This window comes from Lithobates pipiens, unplaced genomic scaffold (assembly GCF_037356315.1).
Source record: "Lithobates pipiens isolate NorthernLeopardFrog02 unplaced genomic scaffold, aLitPip1_a1.2 Scaffold_10, whole genome shotgun sequence".
NCBI lineage: Eukaryota > Metazoa > Chordata > Amphibia > Anura > Ranidae > Lithobates > Lithobates pipiens.
This window is the reverse complement of record NW_027507686.1, coordinates 174738210-174754898: the sequence shown is the minus strand read 5'-3', so window position 1 is coordinate 174754898 and position 16689 is coordinate 174738210. Positions and strand designations below refer to the sequence as shown.

Here is a 16689-nt window from a genome sequence, read left to right as displayed (position 1 = left end):
CTGGAGGGAGGTGGGGGTAGCGGCACTGGAGGGGGGTGGTGGTGGCACTGGAGGGGGGTGGTGGCAGAGGAGGGGGGGTGGTGGGCTGGTGGCACTATGGTGGCACTGGAGGGGTGGTGGTGGCATTGGAGGGAGGGGTGGCACTGCAGGGAGGTGGTGGCACAGTCTGGAGGGGCGGTGGTGGCAGTCTGGAGGGGGGTGGTGAAACAGTCTGGAGGGGTGGTGGCACTGGAAGGGGGTGGTGGGCTAGTGGCACTCGAGGGGTGGTGGTGGCACAGTCTGGAGGGGGGGTGGTGGCACTGGAGGGAGGTGGGGGTAGCGGCACTGGAGGGGGGTGGTGGTGGCACTGGAGGGGGGTGGTGGCAGAGGAGGGGGGGTGGTGGGCTGGTGGCACTATGGTGGCACTGGAGGGGTGGTGGTGGCATTGGAGGGAGGGGTGGCACTGCAGGGAGGTGGTGGCACAGTCTGGAGGGGCGGTGGTGGCAGTCTGGAGGGGGGTGGTGAAACAGTCTGGAGGGGTGGTGATGGCACTGGAGGGCGGGTGGCACAGTCTGGAGGGGTGGTGGTGGCACTGAAGGAGGTTGTGGGCTGGTGGCACTGGAGGGGGGTGGTGGCACTGGAGAGGGGGTAGTGGGCTGGTGGCACTGGAGGGGGGGTGGTGGCACTGGAGGGAGGTGGTCGCACAGTCTGGAGGGGTGGTGGTGGCACTGGAGGGGGTTGTGGGCTGGTGGCACTGGAGGGGGGTGGTGGCACTGGAGAGGGGGTGGTGGGCTGGTGGCACTGGAGGGGGGGTGGTGGCACTGGAGGGAGGTGGTGGCACAGTCTGGAGGGGCGGTGGTGGCGAACAGTCTGGAGGGGGATGGGGTGGAACAGTCTGGAGGAGGGGATGGGGTGGAACAGTCTGGAGGAGGGGATGGGGTGGAACAGTCTGGAGGAGGGGATGGGGTGGGACAGTCGGGGGGGGGTGGGGTGGAACAGTCTGGAGGAGGGGATGGGGTGGAACAGTCTGGAGGGGGGGATGGGGTGGGACAGTCGGGGGGATGGGGTGGAACAGTCTGGGGGGGGGATGGGGTGGAACAGTCGGGGGGGTGTGGTAGAACAGTCTGGAGGGGGGGTGGTGGTGGCACAGTCTGGAGGGGGGGTGGAGGGCTGGTGGCACTGGAGGGCGGGTGGTGGCACTGGAGGGGTGGTGGCACAGTCTGGAGGGGTGGTGGCACTGGAAGGGGGTGGTGGTGGCACTGGAAGGGGGTGGTGGGCTAGTGGCACTCGAGGGGTGGTGGTGGCACAGTCTGGAGGGGGGGTGGTGGCACTGGAGGGAGGTGGGGGTAGCGGCACTGGAGGGGGGTGGTGGTGGCACTGGAGGGGGGTGGTGGCAGAGGAGGGGGGGTGGTGGGCTGGTGGCACTATGGTGGCACTGGAGGGGTGGTGGTGGCATTGGAGGGAGGGGTGGCACTGCAGGGAGGTGGTGGCACAGTCTGGAGGGGCGGTGGTGGCAGTCTGGAGGGGTGGTGATGGCACTGGAGGGCGGGTGGCACAGTCTGGAGGGGTGGTGGTGGCACTGGAGGGGGTTGTGGGCTGGTGGCACTGGAGGGGGTGGTGGCACTGGAGAGGGGGTGGTGGGCTGGTGGCACTGGAGGGGGGGTGGTGGCACTGGAAGGAGGGGGTGGCACAGTCTGGAGGGGCGGTGGTGGCGAACAGTCTGGAGGGGGATGGGGTGGAACAGTCTGGAGGAGGGGATGGGGTGGAACAGTCTGGAGGGGGGGATGGGGTGGGACAGTCGGGGGGGGGGGGGTGGAACAGTCTGGAGGAGGGGATGGGGTGGAACAGTCTGGAGGGGGGGATGGGGTGGGACAGTCGGGGGGATGGGGTGGAACAGTCTGGGGGGGGGATGGGGTGGAACAGTCGGGGGGGTGTGGTAGAACAGTCTGGAGGGGGGGTGGTGGTGGCACAGTCTGGAGGGGGGGTGGAGGGCTGGTGGCACTGGAGGGCGGGTGGTGGCACTGGAGGGGTGGTGGCACAGTCTGGAGGGGTGGTGGCACTGGAAGGGGGTGGTGGTGGCACTGGAAGGGGGTGGTGGGCTAGTGGCACTCGAGGGGTGGTGGTGGCACAGTCTGGAGGGGGGGTGGTGGCACTGGAGGGAGGTGGGGGTAGCGGCACTGGAGGGGGGTGGTGGTGGCACTGGAGGGGGGTGGTGGCAGAGGAGGGGGGGTGGTGGGCTGGTGGCACTATGGTGGCACTGGAGGGGTGGTGGTGGCATTGGAGGGAGGGGTGGCACTGCAGGGAGGTGGTGGCACAGTCTGGAGGGGCGGTGGTGGCAGTCTGGAGGGGTGGTGATGGCACTGGAGGGCGGGTGGCACAGTCTGGAGGGGTGGTGGTGGCACTGGAGGGGGTTGTGGGCTGGTGGCACTGGAGGGGGTGGTGGCACTGGAGAGGGGGTGGTGGGCTGGTGGCACTGGAGGGGGGGTGGTGGCACTGGAAGGAGGGGGTGGCACAGTCTGGAGGGGCGGTGGTGGCGAACAGTCTGGAGGGGGATGGGGTGGAACAGTCTGGAGGAGGGGATGGGGTGGAACAGTCTGGAGGGGGGGATGGGGTGGGACAGTCGGGGGGGGGGGGGGTGGAACAGTCTGGAGGAGGGGATGGGGTGGAACAGTCTGGAGGGGGGGATGGGGTGGAACAGTCTGGGGGGGGGGGGGATGGGGTGGAACAGTCTGGGGGGTGTGGTAGAACAGTCTGGAGGGGGGGGCTGGTGACACTGGAGGGGGGGGTAGTGGGCTGGTGGCACTGGAGGGCAGGGGGTGGCACAGTCTGGAGGGGTGGTACTGGAGGGGCGATGGTGGGCTGGTGGCAATGGAGGGCAGGTGGTGGCACTGGAGGGGGGTGGCGGGCTGGCACAATCTGGAGGGGGGGTGGTGACTTACCGCCAATCAGTCGATGATGATGATCGATTCCCCCTCCTCAGAATCCTGCAGAGTGAATCCTGCAGAGTGACGTAAAGTTCCTCCACGAAGCGTGCCTCCGCTGCTCCTTGCTTCAGAGAGTGCCTTCACTGCATTGGCTGAAGGTTTTTTTGTGTCGCAGAGTCGCAAGTGCGACTGGGCCCTGTAATTTTCGCCCACTTCAGGGGGCCCACCGGCAGCCCGCCCGCCGCCCGAGGGACCCACCTGACTGTCCGGCCGGGGGTGTGCGTGTGCGGTGTTATTAATGTCAGGTTCATGCCGTCCTTCACCAGCGTGAGAGAAGTGCTCGGTTGGCTCCGCCCCCGCCTATCCAGAGCGACTGTAAGGGAGGCGGGGGCGGAGCCAACCGAGCACTTCTCTCACGCTGGTGAAGGACGGCATGAACCTGACATTAATAACACCGCACACGCACACCCCCGGCCGGACAGTCAGGTGGGCCCCTCGGGCGGCGGGCGGGCTGCCGGTGGGCCCCCTGAAGTGGCCGAGAATTACAGGGCCCAGTCGCACTTGCGACTGTTGCGACCCTGATAATTCCGCCACTGCTCATCCTTGAAATACCCCCCCCCCTTTACTCGTTGCCACATTTCCCTGAGAGAGGAGAAGACTCAGGGGTACCCATGTCAAAATGATGATGCAATGTCAGGTCACCCAAGACCAAGTGACAGATGCACTCCATAGGAGTCGGAAGTGCACCATTAGGTAGTGGACCTTAGAAATGACTGCTGCCAGAGCCTCCAGTGGTGAGGATGGACTTCGCTGCAGTCTGGCTCCAGGTCGCGGCCCCTAGGGTTTCACAGCTCACTCTCACAGTAGACTACAGGAGAAGGAAGCAGCAGGCTGGAACAACAAGGATAGTAAGGTGATACGGTAAAGGTCAGGTCAACTAGCAGACAGGAACAACAGAGTACACGCCAAAGGTTCAGGGTCCCAGGCAGACAGGGATGGCCAGGGACATGCAAAAGGTAAAGGTCACAAGCAGACAGGAATTGTTGAGAACACGCCAAGGTCGGTAACAGAGTCAAACATAGAGGACACGGCAAGCAGGAACCAGGAAGCCAAACACTCAATGAATATACAATGGTTGATCAGCACTGTTGGCTTGCGTTGCACAGGTTAATATAGGGTTCCCTGATAGGGCCTGGGGTGGAGCCATGCTTAGAGGAGAGGTTATAAAAACCACCAGGTGGAAGTGGCTGGCCTCTTAGTCAGAACACATGAGGGGAGGTAAGCAACCAGACGATGATCATTGCATAACCATGACATGCAATTTGCATGAACAGTGCCAAATGTTTTGGGTGTCCTGTTCCTTGTCTTCCACCCACTGATCACATACTGGCTGTGACTGACTGGTGCACAGTTCTTTTTTCTTTGACTAGATGGACCACTGGTCTCCTCCTCAGAGGTCATGGCATCAGAGGTTGTGTGTGGCATCATCTTCAGATTCCTGCTCCCAGCCCTAGCTTGTGTTCATGTGAGAGATCCCATCTGTCCAGTTCTCTTCTTTTTTAGTCTCTGCCTTTCCCCTCCTGCTTCTCTTCCCTCTCTTGCTCTCCCCTGCTCTTTTTCTCTCACTACCTCCCACCATCCCCATCTCTCTACTCTCTCTTTCTCCCTTCTCCTCCCCTCTCTCTCTCTCTTATTTTATGTCTGAATTTATTATAACAGGGTCAGGGACTTGGCTTCCCCGCTTATATTCACACACACCCCAAAACATTATTTGGAGCCACCCATGCTTATTATCCCTTCAAGGGCCCAAAATTAAATATCAAGGTTTATCCCTATAGACTTCAATAACTTTCAACACAAAGTTCATTTTAACTTTGCAAAACTGTGTAAAAACAGAACCCAGGGAAATTTGCCTATCTCTGGTTATAAGTACAAATCACATAATAAGCTGTGTGGTGTCAAAGAACAGATAACTAAATATGATAACTTACGACATTCTGAAGCTTTATCTCTCCATTGAATGCAGACTCCTGAATCTGCACAGAGCTGAGCGTATTGCTGCAAACTGCTACATTCTATGTTGGAGTTGGGTACATGGCAACTATCAAAATTACAAGCCTGGTAGAAATGTTCTGGAGGCTGAACCTTGTGGCATTGCTGAAATGTCCTTTAGAAAAAAAAAAAAAAAAACAGAAGGTTTAAAGGATTATGCTGGTTTATGAGAAAACATTTAAACAAATGCTTGATAATAAAAAAAGAGTTATTTTTCCCATAATTGATGGTGCTATTTTTCTTTTGTTTCATAGTAAATAAAATGAATTATTCTGTTTGCATACTGCTATAGTGTACAGATGCTGGCTTGGTTAGTGAAATAAAGTCTTACTTTACTAAGTAAATAAAAGAAAGTCAGTGTCCCATCACACTTTTTTAGTCTATTCTATCCAATTTTCTAAATCAGAGACGGTATCTAAAAGGTGACAGTGTAAAGTGAATTCAGCTACTTTGTAATATATGCAGACTCACTATGAGTCCAATGAGGTGCATGTCACTTTGTAGACTTATCTCTTTTATTTACAACTTTATGGAACACAGGACGTAAAGCTATCGCAATGCTGGACCTTTTGCACTTAGCTTCTGAAGCTGCATAGTCAAATGAAACTGCTGTACCCCCTCCTGTCCAATCTTTCCTGACTGCACTTTGTGTTTTGTGAGCCCATTCATACAATACAAAGCCTTGTGTGGATGGGCAGCAGAGGGGAGGGGAAAGCAGAGATGCTGTGTGGAGAAGACAGAGTCTCTCCTCTCAGTGCCCAGAGAGTATGTACTCTTGGAGCTAATATAAAACTTTCAGATGTAAATAAATTAGATAAATCCAGGAGGTGGCATGCACCACTTCAGACTTAATCCCCAGTATGCCTGCACACCTTTAGAGAGTGGCTGAATTTCTGGAGTTCAGCTTGAAGCAACCTTTGCTGTGCTCTCTCTAAAGAAAATCCATATTGTTCCAGAAATCTTGTGTCAAATGCACAAAATGTATTAAATGTGCATTTTTAAAATAACAATTGCATTTGTTAAAAATGCATAAACTTGCATAAACTTAAAAAAATAAAACACAATTGACCTCAAACCATTATATATGTATATTTTTTTTACTGAGTCCTTGTCAATAACAGCAATATTTGAAATTGTTACTTGTGGTGTTTTTCCTTTTTAAAAATATTTTTTTATTCCCGTGCAAGGTGCCTTTGACTTTGCTTGAAAAATTGATTAGTTAATTCTTTAGCACAGCCTCCTTCCTCCCTGCACATCATAGCCCTCTCCTATTTTGGAATTGTCTCATTACTCTCTGTGCTGGCCCAGGTCCTCTGCTCCTCCTTGTCTTTACCTTTTATGTAGTTGCTGGGGGAGGAGCTCAGGGGAATACTATAGAGTAGACTTTCTCAACCATGGTTCTGTGGAGCCATAATGTTCGCTTCTGAAGTTTCCAGGGGTTCCTTAAGCAACAAGCAAATTCTGCCTTCTAGATGAGTATCCACTGAAAACAATGATGTTTTTAGCTATCTGGGGGGGGGGGGGGGGTGAGGGGTAGCCATCACACTAATGTACTGTGCATTGAAGATATATGAAGTATTAGTAGGGGTTGCCTGTGATCAGGATGCTGGGGCTGTTGACATCACATGCAAGATGACGTGCTGGGTTTCTTTAAGGCCTTCAGAACCCTTCCTTATATCCTGGGGCACAAAGCAGGGCATGTCTAATCTATGGATTATTTAAGAACACTGCCTGTATCTATTTTGTTTGTTTGCTAAGTTGAATTCCTGAAACCAGCAAAGTGTGAGAGCTTAACATTAATGCAAATAAATCACAAGTACTCAAACTGAACGCACCAGGTCACAAAAGTGTTCAAGCTAACAGCATACATAAAAATGGTGCCTGCATATACTTTTGCTATTTTTTTTTTTTTGTGTGTAAGTAAGGAGCACTTTGATCCTTGGTGCACACTAAACACAAATTATCTTTTTGACTTCAGCTCTGACCCAATGCTTTGTCTTCCATCATAGTGAAGCCTTGCCCTTGTCATCTAATAGCCCAATGCTGAAAGACTCTACTAGCTGACATGTTTATTGTATTAGACAGTTTATAGGTTGGATCAGGTCCCAAGATGCTTACGTTCCCAAGATGAGTTCGCACAGTGGAGATGGTTTGCAAGGAGCTTCGGTGACTTTGGGTGGAATTGTGGGCTTCAGATTGCCACATGTAGGTTTTCTTGGATCTTCTACAACCCAAGTATCTGCCATAATTTCACAGTTTGATATAATGTCACCACTTTTTGTCAGACAGTCATCTGTTCGGTTGTTGGTGCAAGTACCTAAGTGAAAAATATACAGTCAGATACAGATCACAAATATGGTAAGGATAAGGATAGGATATGGTGTAAAGAAGTGTCTTTTGCACTTTGTTAACACAAGCCAGTATGAAACTCTACTATTGAGGCCTCATGCACACTGAGCATTTTTGCTATCTATCCTGAATGTCGTTCCTCCTGGCAGTGGTGTTTTGGCAGAAAAAAACACTTAATGGTTGAAAATGAGTGTAACACATTTAGGTGTGTCAATTGCTCAGGCATTAATTAATTTCCTTGGCCAAAATAATAATTTATTCTGGCCATTGAAATGAATTAACACTCAATCGCTAAACGTGTTTAGTGTTAACTCAAGTTTACATGCCTTTACACATGTGAAGCATTATTTTTTCTGCCAAAACTGCTCCTGGATGCACTGGCAGTGGGTTTTTTCTGTCTTTAAATCCCACTGCCTCTAAACTCCTCTAAATGCCTACGTGTGCATAGACACATAGCGGTTGATTTACTAAAGGCAAAAAGTCTGTGCACTTTGCAAAGTTGCAGTTGCTCCAGAGCTTAGTAAATGAGGTTTGGGTCTGAGTGGTGACTGAGTGGTGACTGTCTGGGCACAAATTGGTGACTGTCAATCACTGCTCTGTGCTCTGCCCCTCCAGTGCTCACTGGAGTGCCCAGGAATCGGTTTGGAACACAGCAGTATTGTCCTTATCCCTCCAGAGTCTGGCGCGGCTCTGTGACATCAACCAACAGCAACATTCAGCACGCTGTCGGCTGATTCTGGATCTGGATGGGAGTGCTCAAGTAAGTGCACTCCTGTGACCCACATGAGAAGTATGGCCAAAAGAGCTTTGACCATACTTCTCTTTTTAAATATGAATAGTTTAAAAATATAAATGAAAAAAAACAACAAAAAAATAAAAGCTAAGGGGAGAAGAAGGCATTAATTATTGTTAGCTAAGGATAAATAGGGGTTAAATAGAAAATTATTTTATTTAAAAAAATACTTTTTTGAATTTCTTTTATTTGGGCTCTTTTATTCTGGTAAATATGTAATTGAAGGTGTTTTTAGTTTATCTGTTACATAGGTATTAAAAAAATCTGAAGATCCTGCAAACAATCATGTAAACTGATAACAGGGTTACTCCCCTCTATGTTATAGTGATAAGCAATGGGGAATGTATTCTACTGCTTCTCCATAGCAGTCAAATAGTGTGCCTAATCTAAACAAAGATCTACTAGAAGAGACTCTTGTGAACCCCTTTGCAACCCCTACAATATCACATTACATGCTTTGTCATTATTTGTTTTATAGCATGTTACTTTAAACCAGTGCTCTCCAAACTGCAGCTGGGGGGCAGATGTGGCCCCTTGCTTGCTTTTATTCAGCCCTTGGGTCATTATTTCCCCCACTGTTGCTGATAGTGACAACAATGGGGCACTATTTCTCCCACTGACATCAATGATGAGGTACTATTCCTCCCACTGACACCAATGATGGGGCACTAAGCCTCCCATTGACTTCAATGATGGGGTGCTAATCCTCCCATTGACTTCAATGATGGGGCGCTAATCCTCCCACTGACACCAATGATGGGGCACTAATCCTCCCACTGACACCAATGATGATGTACTATTCCTCCCACTGATACCAATGAAGGGACACATTTCCTTCTATTGACACCAATGATGAGGAACTATTTCTCCCATTGGCACCAATGAAGGGGCACTATTCCTCCCATTGGCACCAATGATGGGGCACTATTCCTCCCATTGACACCAATCAAAGGGCACTATTCCTCCCATTGACACCAAGCAAAGGGCACTATTCCTCCCATTGACACCAATAATAGAGGGGCATTATTCCTCTCATTGAAACCAATGATGGGGCACTATCTCTCCCATTGATACCAATGATGGGGCACTATTGCTACATTTGACACCAATGATGGGGCACTATTTCTCCCATTTGACATCAATGATGGGGCACTATTCCTCCCATTGAAACCAATGATGAGGCACTAATCATCCCAATGACACCATTGATGGGGCACTATTCCTCCCATTGACACCAATGATGGGCCACTATTACTCCCCCTAATTCCAATCATGGAGCACTGTTTACTCCCACTGATGCCAGGACATTTTCTTCCCACTGGCCACATTCTGCTCCCCTAAAGTTAGAAGGACCGTAAACTGGCTCTTTGTTTAGAAAGTTTGGAGACCATTGCTTTAAACATACTATTGTATATGACTTAAAAATAAAAACATATCTAAAACGCAGTTAGGAACATGTTAAACTTGTATACACTCTGCTAATGATGACCTCTACGTGGGAAATATGTTTAAAATGTTAATAATTTTTGGTCTTAAATTGTGAAACACAATCACACACAGTTTGACTTATGTTAGCCTCTTTCAGAAAGAGGTTTTGGTTTAAAACTGCCTTTAGTAAATGATTCTCAGGGAATGTAAGAAATTTGCATCTCCCACTGAAAATTAAAGGTTCAAAGTAGCATTCCAGTCAAATCCTAACTCTACCTAAACCTGCTCGCACCCCCATTCTAAGCCTATTCTAACAACCCTGTGAAGGAAAGATGGTTATACTTACCTATGTTGAGGACACTCCAGTCCAGTCCAGTCACATGATCAGCTTGCAGCAGTGGCTTCAGTGCCGAGGAGGGACAGCTCACAATAGATGCCCCATAGTAAGTCTTTGGGTGACATCATCAACCAGACTCTGCAGCCATCATCAGGGGTGTCAGGAATCCGTCCGTTCCGTGCGATCGGGTCCCCGTTCGCGCGTTCGTGCCGCGGGTCGTCGTGGGCACGCGCGTCACCAGACGCGCGCGGGTGCACGACGTTCGTATGTGCGCGCGGCACACGCACGCACGTGTGCGCGCTAGAGCAATTGGCGCCAGTGGCCCTTTTTAAAGGTACAGCTGCAGATGTTCTGTGCTGTTCGTCTGCAGCTAGTACCTGAAGCAACCCGTTATTCTGCCTGAAAGCTACCTGATACCTGATCCGGCTTCCGTTTGACTCTGCTGTCTTCTCCTGCTCCGACCCCGGCTTGTTTGACCCTTCTTGGACTGATACCTGTTGCCGAACCCCCGCTTGTTGTCTGATTCTTCTGCCTCTCCCCTGCTGGCTCCTGCTTACTGCTGATTCTACCTGCTCTCCTACTCAGAGATCCTTCCGGGCCTGCTTCTGCCTCTCCAGATCCGTGCACTACCCGGTCTGATACCACAGTCTGTTTGCCAACCATCATCGGCTGCCTTCTGCTGCAGAGAGCTCCTGCATCTGGAAGATCTTCACCTCACCAGCACCTGCTGCTGCATCTGGCCAGACGCTTCTACCCCGCTGTGCTCCTGTCCCTCTGTTCCCACTTCAGAAAGACTTGAACCAGAGCCGTAAGAGAGGTCTCCTTCCACCAAGTCAGACTCACCATCCGAAAACCTAACAAGGGGTCTCTCTTCACTTAAGCCGTCCTTGGGGAGATCATGTGATTGGACCAAAGCACCTTCAGAATAGGTAAGTATAGACTTCTCTCCTTTACAGGGTAGTTAGAATAGGTTTACAATGGGGGGTAGGAGTGGGTATAGCTATAAATAGGATTTAAATAGAGCAAATTTTTGCATATTTTTGCAAATAGACTGTAGATCCCAACAGAATCTTACCGCACTGTCCCTGTGTATTGTTTCCAAAAAGACGATATGGTAGTTTGATGGAGAAAGCCATGCCGTTGTATGTGATATTAGCCTCCAATTCTGGAATTTCGACCACATAATTGATTCCAGATTTATACACAGTCACTCCATACCTTTTATAGGGGGTTGCTACAATTTCATTGTTTACAGTAACCTAGATAACAAGGACAAAAGAAGAAATGTATAAAAAAAAAATTATTATTAGAGTTGGCAGTAGTAGCTGCATAGAACTTTATGATCTAGTGTCCTAAGGAAGGAACCCATTTTGCAAACTGAGAAACAGAGGGACTGCCAGCCAGGGATTTCACACAAAGGAACAATACAAAGAGAACAGGATACTTTTTATATACGTACATGGTACGGCAGGCACATATCAGGAATATGAAATGTTGAGTTTACATATTCTTTAACCACTTAAGGACCGCCGCATAGCAATGTACGTCATCAGAATGGCATGTACAGGCGCAAGCACGTACATGTATGTGCTCGCCTTCGGGTGGGGGGTCCGATCGGACCCCCTCCCGCTGGATGCGGTGGTCCGTTTCACTGCAGGAGCGATCTGGGATGAGGGGATGGCCGTTGGTTTCTGGCCATCCACTCTCAATCGCCCCTGGCGAATGAGAAGCTTCCTCCCGCTGTGTATAGTAAACACAGGCAGGGAGGAAGTGATGTCATTCTCCTCTGGGCAGTCTTTTTGACCGGACTACGAGGAGAACACTGAAAGCAAGTGCACCAAACACTACACTAACATGTAGGCACACATAGGCACACAAATCCCCCCCCCCCCGATCACCCCTCCGATCACGCCCCCCCCCCCCCCCCCCCCCAGTCACAGTGTCACTGATTGCAGTGATCATTTATTTTCTGATCACTGCATTCAGTGTCAGTTGTGACAGTAAAAACTGTCAGGGCAGTTAGTGTTAGGTCCAGGGTAGCCCCCTACCCCCCCCCAATAAAGGTTTAACCCCCTGATTGCCCCTAGAGTTAACCCTTTCACCCCCTTTTGCCAGTGTCACTAAGCGATCGTTTTTTTGATCGCTGCATTAGTGTCACTGGTGCCACTAAGTAGCTAGTTATTTTTTTAGGTTCACCGCCAGGTTTTTATAGCGCTAGGTACCCCCATATACTACCCAATAATGGTTTTAACCCCCTGATTGCCCCTAGTTAACCCTTTCACCCCCTTTTGCCAGTATCACTAATCAATCGTTTTTCTGATCGCTGCATTAGTGTCACTGGTGCCGTTAGGTAGCTAGTTATTTTTTTAGGTTCACTGCCAGGTTTTTATAGCGATAGGTACCCCGATATACTACCCAATAATGGTTTTAACCCCCTGATTGCCCCTAGTTAACCCTTTCACCAGTGATCACTGTATAAGTGTTACGGGTGACTCTGGTTAGTTAGTTTACTTTTTATAGCATCAGGGCACCCACCATTTATTACCCAATAAAGGTTTAACCCCCTGATCACCCGGTGGGTGATATCAATTAGGTTTTAGGGTCAGGGTCTGCGTCGCCCCAGGCAGCGCTAGGTTAGTGCCAGTACCGCTAACACTCACGCGCAAAGCATAAACCTCCCGTAGCGGTATAGAATCTGAACAGATCAATATCTAATCTGATCAGATCTATACTAGCGTCCCCAGCAGTTTAGGTTCCAAAAAAACGCATTGTTAGCAGAATCAGCCCAGATACCTGCTAGCACCTGTGTTTTGCCCCTCCGCCCAGCCCACCCAAGTGCAGTATCGATCAATCACTTACAAAACACTAAACACATAACTGCAGCGTTTGCAGAGTCAGGCCTGATCCCTGCGATCGCTAACAGTTTTTTTTTATATCTAAATCTGGAAGGCAGTGCTTGGTTTTCGGGGTCCCGTACGTGGCTAGGCTCCCAAAAAATCCCCCACATGTGGTATCCCCGTACTCGGGAGAAGCAGCAGAATTAATTTTGGGGTGTAATTTCACTTATGCCAAAAAAAGAAAAGGAAAAAGAAAGCTCCACATGGTGCGGGTCAAACGGTCTTAACCGGCAGATTTATTTAAAAGTCAGATAATTAAATAAAAATTATGACTTGGTGATCACATAAAGGCTAAATAAAAATTGGTAGTAATAAAAGCAATGTGGGGTGCCAAAAGCAAGCCCGACGCGTTTCGACATAGAGTGTCTTCAACAGGGGCATGATGATGCCGGTTAAGACCGTTTGACCCGCACCATGTGGAGCTTTCTTTTTCCTTTTCTTTTTTTTGGCTTAAAACCCATACCATCCCCCACCCCTTGTTTGGGGTTGCAACTGTCAATCGAGTCACGTCTGAGTTGGACAAGGAACCATTCCGGAGATCCCTTCACGAGATACACCGTATGGTCTACAGCTGTGTGGAGTTTCCCTACCATCTTGACGGACCCTCCCTGATCCACCCTTTGGTCCCGGGTCAGGACCCCAAGCCTTTCCGACTCAACCGTCGTAAGACCGTGAGAGTCCAACACAGTTGGTAAGAGTATTTCACCTATTTCATTGATATCTGCAGACAAGCTGATATATCCCCTATATAAGACCCCTACCTTCTTTGAAGAAGTTTGACCACCCCATTTTCTGCACCAGTCACATTACGGAGGCTTACATCCATTGTAATTGGACTCTTCCCATGTGATTATGGACCTCCTTATGTGACCACTTTTTTATTTAGGTTTTTTGTATGTGTGTTTACCACATTCACCATTGTTGAAGCGCTACACTATTTCTTGTCTTAAATTGTTGAACTTTGTTTGTTTTAAGTGTTGGCAGCTGTTTCTTTTCGTTGGTTAGTTATAGCGCAGTGTTTTTCCCCTTTTTTGTTTCTAATTTCACTTATGCCCATAGCATGTGTGAGCAATATATCATTTAGTGACAACTTTGTCCAAACAAAAAAATTTTTTTTAATATTCCTGCAACTTTTGGCAAAATATAAAATATTTCATGGACTCAACATACCTCTCAGTAAATAGCTTGGAGTGTCTACTTTTCAAAATGGGGTCATTTGGGGGGGGGGGGGGGGGGTTGTGCTATTTTGGCATTTTATGGCCTTCGAAGCTGTGATAGGTAGTGAGGAGTGAAATCAAAAATTTGCACCCTTAGAAACCCTGAAGGCAGTGATTGGTTTTCGGGGTGCCGTACGCAGCTAGACTCCCAAAAAGTCCCACATATGTGGTATCCTCGTACTCAGGAGAAGCAGCAGAATATATTTTATTTTGGGATGCAATTCCACATATAACTATGGCATGTGTGAGCAATATATCATTTAGTGACAACTTTTTGTAAACTTTTTTTTTTTTTGTGTCATTATTCAATCACTTGGGACAAAAAAAAAATATTCAATGGGCTCAACATGCCCCTCAGCAATTTCCTTGGGGTGTCTACTTTCCAAAATGGGGTCATTTGGGGGGGGGGTTTGTACTGCCCTGCCATTTTAGCACCTCAAGAAATGAGATAGGCAGTCATAAATTAAAAGCTGTGTAAATTCCAGAAAATGTACTCTAGTTTGTAGACGCTATAACTTTTGCGCAAACCAATAAATATACGCTTATTGACATTTTTTTTACTAAAGACATGTGGGTGAATAAATTTTGCCCTAAATGTATGACTAAAATTTAGTTTATTCGATTTTTCTTACCGTATAACAAAAAGTAGAAAATATCTTTTTTTTTCTCAAAATTTTCGGTCTTTTTCCATTTATATTGCAAAAAATAAAAATCGCAGAGGCAATCAAATACCATCAAAAGAAAGCTCTATTTGTGGGAAGAAAAGGACGCAAATTTCGTTTGGGTACAACATTGCATGACCGCGCAATTGCCAGTTAAAGCAGTGCAGTGCGAAATTGTAAAAAGACCTCTGGTCCTTAGGCTGACAATTGGTCCGGGGCTGAAGTGGTTAAGCCTTGGCAATAAAACCTAGAAGGTGATTGGTTACTGTGCACAGCTGCACCATATTCTGTATGCAGGAATTTTAGTAAATCTCCCCAGTGAGTATCCCCTCATTAACATAAAATATAGAAACCAAGCTTTTGAACCATTTGTTAGGACAGACAGTGTTCAAATCTAGTTTACAACTTACAGTGAAATCTGCATGCAGAGTACAGATAGAGGTAACACTTTTGGTTAGAGTAAGGAATGGTAAACCTCCTGTTGTGCTTTTTATCTTTGGCCCTGAGGAAGATTTTCTTTCACTCCCTGTTCTGGAATAGAACAGAGAGTGCAATTTTTTTTTAATTAAAAATGTAAATAGCCCTTCTGAGACTGTCACTGGAATGGATGTCCCCATTGGAACATTTCCCTTCTCCTCCTGTACATTTGACAGCTGTAAAATGTTAGATATCCCATCACTTGACAATGGTCACCAGGAAGGCAAGGATGGGAAACTGACTAGCAAGGAAACATGCAGCAATAAAAAACTGCTAGATCCTAAGCCCTTGTACACACGGTCGGAGATTCCGACAACCAAATCCGTCGGATTTTGTCCGACGGATCTTGTCCGAAACTGTTGCATACACACGGTCGGACAAAGTTGTCGGAAAATCCGATCTTTCAGAACGTGATGATGTAATTTCGTTACGATGGGACTACGTTCAGGCTAGTAGCCAATAGCTTTGATGTAGGAATTTGATCTGAGCATGCGTGGCACTTTGTCCGATCGGAATTCTCTACACATGATCGGAGTATGTCCGATCGGAGCAATTTGTCGGAAAATATTTCCAGCAAGTTGGAAAATTTGGTCCGACGGATATTCCGACGGAAACAGTCCGATGCATACCACACACAGTCGGAATATCTGACAAACCGCTCCGATCGGACACATTCCGACGGAATCTCCGACCATGTGTACAAGGGCTAACACTTGCCCACTCAATTCAAAATTTAAGAAAAATGTTAAAGCGTTCACGCTTTAGACATACGGTACTCATGGAGAAGTAATGGTTAGTAAGCCTCACTTTTGCTTAGAAAAATCAGAAAGACTCAGATAGCAGCAACCCACCTCGAGCTAGGATTCCCAGCGCTCATGAAATGGTAACAGCATGTTCAGATTGCTTTAAGATTTACGAGTATTTTATTAAATAAAGGGGTTGAAAAAGAATCTGTTTGTCATTATGAAAAATTATTGTTTTTGCTGCCTTAATTTGGTTAAAAAAAAAAATACAGGTGTTTTGCATCACATCTCAAATTATTACTAGTTTCCACTAATCTTAACTGGTAGGAATGCTGATTTTCAAACAAACTTAATTAATACGTATACATCCTACCTGTATGCTGACAGGTATCGGGGTCTTTAAACCAATACGTATTGTCTGAGATTCATGACGGACAATGATGTCACGTGGGCAAGATACTCGGTCTTGAGCTGCACAGTCATAGTTATCGATGTATACTCCGAAATTATCAATCTTCTTTGTAATCTCTTCCACTAGAGTATAGGTGCAGTTACCTTGATAGCTATAGTAGGTGCCATCAAATGTGATATAATGGGGGTCACCCCAACCATTGCAAACACCTTCATGACAGAATAAAATTTAATAGTTAATGAAATAAAACACATTTTTACTACTGTACATAGTAATGCTTTCTTTTTTTAATTTGATATTATAATCAATAAAATCACTTATTCAAGGCAGAGTTGGAAGATGTTATACTCTTTATTGAGTTGCAGACTGATTAAGACAGCTTTCACACCAAGCAGCCCATAGCGTCGGCGGTAAAACGC

General features: G+C 48.0%; 1 protein-coding gene across 1 annotated transcript in view; it reads right to left on the bottom strand.

Moving 5' to 3' along the window:
* LOC143925921 (mucin-2-like) overlaps positions 1-16689 on the bottom strand; it is a 230350-nt gene that overhangs the window by 41836 nt on the left and 171825 nt on the right. Inside the window, exons 38-41 of the mRNA XM_077450216.1 lie at positions 16232-16479; positions 10938-11121; positions 7074-7272; positions 4895-5070 (exon numbers count right to left, since the gene is read on the bottom strand). Of these exons, the coding sequence (XP_077306342.1) occupies positions 4895-5070; positions 7074-7272; positions 10938-11121; positions 16232-16479 (807 nt within the window). The remainder of the gene's footprint in view (positions 1-4894; positions 5071-7073; positions 7273-10937; positions 11122-16231; positions 16480-16689) is intronic.